Below are 4120 nucleotides of genomic sequence, written 5' to 3' on the forward strand. Positions count from 1 at the left end.
AAAACTGGCACCATTTTGTTACAAAATTGACACACACAGACATTTACTCATCATTTAAGCCTACAATGTGCAAGGAATTATATAAGGTGCAGGGGATACGACAGGGAACAAAATCGTCAGGGGCAACTATAAACTAAAAAAAACACCCCAAAAAACTAAAGTTACTGCTATTGGTCTAATAAGAGCTTGGCAAAGATAATTTGCACAAGAGCCAGTGCTGAAGTCAAGGGACAAATCTGTGCACAAGTCTTATAGAGCACCTCAGATGGGATGAATACAGGGGGTAAAACAAGGTTAATCATAATCTTAACTACTCACAACTCTTAAAAACCTACAAGCAACTTTATTTTTTATTAGTGTGACGATCTATAGCAAATTGAGTAATTAATTCCTGGGAATCCTTGTGTACAAACTGAAAACTGGAGAATGGAATGATTTGCAACATTTGTTCTGAAATTCTAATTGTTTCACTGTTTTCTGAAGATGCTGATAGAATGGTCAGACAAAACACTAAAAGTTAAGAGGAAGTATATGTCCACCATACCTTTAGAAACATTAAAAAAAAAAAAGAACTAATTAAAAACAAGTTTATACAATCTGAACCAATGTGTCTCAAAGAAACTGAACCGGCAAAAACAGACATAAAAATCCAATGTAAATCAGAACATCTCATTAATAAAATTAGCAAACCAAAATAATGTTGTTATATAAATTAACCCATTTATTATAGGCTAGCAATGTTTCAAAGTGTGCAGCTTCTACTGGTCTTTCAATTCCTTCAGTCTTCTGATGGCAGACTTTACTGTGACAGCAGAAGTGGTGCTGGAAAGAAAAACAAATGTGGTGCCAACATAATTTATATGTCAACATGTGAAATGATTTGAGATCTGCCTCCTTCTGACATTACAATCTTAATGATGATGGCACCCTTTAAGAGTTATGTCTTCAAGCTCTTGCAGAATGAGACAGGCAATCCTCACGCATCTGATTTCTCAGACAACAGAGCACTCAAAAATTAACATGGAAGAATGGTTGCAAGAGACTGACCTAAACTCATTAAAAAGGGAATAAACAAAATCTCAGAAAAAACTAATAAATTTTAAATTGGTACAATAAATAAGAGGTAATAAGAAAACAATGTTTAAGGCAGTAGAGGGGACGGGACTAAAGTACATTTTGGAAAGACAGCTATTAAAATGACTACAAAAAGTTTTACTGCAAGATTCAGGAACTGTACCTGTACCTGAAAAACACATATCCCACTCCATATCGTTTAGTATAGATGAATGGTAATTGATTTTACTATCACAACCAAGAGAACACCCCAATCCCCACTTTCCTTCTGCCCTCATAAAAACCCACAAGGCGCTTACATATATCCATTATAATTAATTCAACATTTTCCAATTTTACAGAGCTTCAGTTTTAAACTTAAAAATTCAATTCTTCAACCACACTAGCCAAATCATTTTATATGGAGGTGGCTAGTGCATTGGACAGCACAAGTCAAAACAGTGGCTAGAGGAAGAATACCTCAGCCTTCAGGGTCAGCAATGAATTCCAAGATTAGACCCCTTCAGAGTAACCAAGGAATTCCAACTTCCAGAAATGAACAAACTTAAGAGGCCACTCAATAATCAGCATAGAGAGTTAAACTCAGCATAGAGAGCTAATATCACTTGGCAGTTGTCATGATCACAAGCAATACTGTTCAGAGTAGCAAAGGTGTGGTGGTCCAGATGGCCTCAAGTTCCCACACACAGTAATAAGCTAAGTGAGCCCTTAATTTTTATAAAAACAGCTTGCAATGCAAGTCAAAGTTCAGTATACATTCAGTCCCACTAATGGACCTATACAATATCATGACAATGCTCGCAATGATGTCCCTAAAGACTTTAAAATTCTAAAGTAATATGAATCAGACTTAATTTTATTTCAGTAGTTTTCTTTCTACTCCTTAAATAACTCATAACAAACCATAACTCAGAGTCCAGAAAAACAACAACAAAAGCATCCTTACTTTCTGTCTAGTAGAGTTAAAACCAGCCCAGTGTTAAACCTGGACTATGACTGGTCCATACTTTCAAATACCACAAAGACATGGACTCACTTGTAGGTCCAGGCACCACCAGCTACTGTCTTCATGCAGGAACCACAGTGCCAGATCCCCACAGCTCGTCTCTTCATCTTGGTCTGTAAAAGACAACCAATCTTCCCTATGAACCAAACAAAACTTTTATCTTACAAATTCCCAGGAGTCTAACTTACACTACAAAATAAAAGTTGGAGCATTTAGTGAGGTTATGGGTGTTTCTAATACCTCTGAGTTCTCTAATGCAAAATTTGCATTCATCAAGGTGATACTGCCAGAGAGATGAAAGACTGCCCCCGACATCAAATACAAGGATTTCCGTAATCAAGTACTTTTGCGCACAGGAGACATACAAATATTAATTGGAAATCTCTGGCAACTCCAGCTGACAAAACCAACAGAATCATTTCCACAAAGCAGGTTTGGCATAGGCTGGGCCTCTCATCATTCTTCACCCTTTAGTTCCTCAGTGCTTTTAAGTGAAAAACGTCTTTACAAAACCTAAAGTTAGCAGCAATGCTGTCATGCACAGTGTGCACAACACTTAACTGGTCAACAACCAAGAACCCGCACTGTTAATGAACTTAAAGAGGCCTCACTAGAAAGGAAACCTTCCCCCCCCTTTCCCCGGCAGAGACCATCTTACTTTGCCACAGAAGGAGCAAGTGTACTTGGCATGCTGGCTGATTTCAATTTTCTTCACCATTTTCCGGAGGGAAGCACCATAACGTGTCCCGTATTTACCGACGATTCCCACCTTCTTGGTGCGTTTTGCCTGTTGAGAGTTAAGAAAAGGGCCAGCGATATTAAGACGAAGGAGCGAAGAGCCTGCCCTCCGTCCCCAAGGTCCCAGGACCTCCGTAACCACTCCTCCACCCACCCAGCCCCGCCTATGACCTAGCTCCCCCTACTCCATGCCGGTGCAACCAGGACCCCGGGCGGGCCCAGGGCGAGCCCGCTGCACTGAGGGCTCCCTCTTAACCGGGACCGGAGAAGCCGCCGCGCCCCTCCGCTGCAGTCTCCGTCCAAGAAGAACGGCGAGGGCACAGAGGCCGAGGACATAGGGCAGGGCAAGCGAGCAGAGGTCGATTTGGGCGAGAAAACCAAAGAAAGGACAGATGCGGATGGATAAACATACAGGCCTCACCAGGAAGAACACTCACCATCTTGCCGCAAGCCGGTCGGACCCCAAGAGGAAGCAGCGCAGTACGCAGGCGCGGTTTTAGGCCGACGAACGGAAGTGGTAAGTGTGGAGCCTAGCTAGGATCGGAGCTCTATGGTCCGGAGGTTTCCTCGAACGCGCGGCCTTCTGGGGAGTGTGGCAAGAAGTTTCTCAACGAGGTTTACGGTAATTCACAAATTGTAGCAACGAACTCTAGTGGAAGAGCCTTCACACATCCACATTATCTTACATCTGACAAATCCTGCAATGCAGGTACCATTTCCTACATTTTATGGCCAAGGAAAGTCTTAAGGGACTTACTGGCTGCTGGCTTAGAGGAGTGCTTGCATCTTAGGACCCAAATCACACTTTCCCTGCATCGCAGCTTCTAAAAGCGGCAGGCCCTGTGCAGGAGGCTGGCGCAGTGCTGACTAAAATCCGAGGCTCCACTCCAGTGTACCATACTAATGTAAGGTGTCAACAACGGGAAATGTAAGATGTTAATAACATCTTCAAGAACTGTGGAGTAGCTCAACTTTTCTATAAATCTAACACTCTTCTAAAACATAAAGTCTGTTTTAAAAAACCACCACCCAAGGTCACCGCAAGTCAGTTCCACAAAGGCGGGGACCATGTGTGCATTTCTGCATTCCAGGACTGAGCAGGGAGCCCGGCATGTCTGTGGTAGTGGACACCCACCCGTTGAACAGGGAAATGGTAGCTGCATGGTGTGATGACAGTAAGGGTTTGTAAAGGGCTTAATTTGTCTGAGTCAATCCAGTTATGTCAGCACTAAAAGGATTTAGAGATAATTAACCCATACCGGGAACAGAGGCCCATGGAGGTCAAATGACTTGCTCAAGGTC

At 42.4% G+C, this 4120-nt stretch overlaps 1 protein-coding gene across 1 annotated transcript; it reads right to left on the reverse strand.

Moving 5' to 3' along the window:
- Positions 1-323: 323 nt before the first annotated feature.
- Positions 324-3273, reverse strand: RPL37A (ribosomal protein L37a). Its single transcript, XM_016196772.2, has 4 exons — positions 3256-3273; positions 2739-2867; positions 2111-2193; positions 324-822 (listed from the first exon to the last, which is right to left on the reverse strand). The coding sequence occupies exons 1-4, from the start codon at positions 3256-3258 to the stop codon at positions 759-761; spliced, it is 279 nt and encodes a 92-aa protein (XP_016052258.1). The 5' UTR covers positions 3259-3273; the 3' UTR covers positions 324-758.
- Positions 3274-4120: the final 847 nt, after the last annotated feature.

The sequence above is a fragment of the Miniopterus natalensis genome, chromosome 8 (genome assembly GCF_054644295.1).
Source record: "Miniopterus natalensis isolate mMinNat1 chromosome 8, mMinNat1.hap1, whole genome shotgun sequence".
Taxonomy (NCBI): Eukaryota; Metazoa; Chordata; class Mammalia; order Chiroptera; family Miniopteridae; genus Miniopterus; species Miniopterus natalensis.

Coding starts and splice junctions, on each gene's coding strand:
- RPL37A (XM_016196772.2), bottom strand. Junction 2,194..2,738: donor CTTGCTCCTTCTGTGGCAAA/GTAAGATGGTCT, acceptor TGTCTTTTACAG/ACCAAGATGAAGAGACGAGC. Junction 823..2,110: donor GGTGGTGCCTGGACCTACAA/GTGAGTCCATGT, acceptor TTTTCTTTCCAG/CACCACTTCTGCTGTCACAG.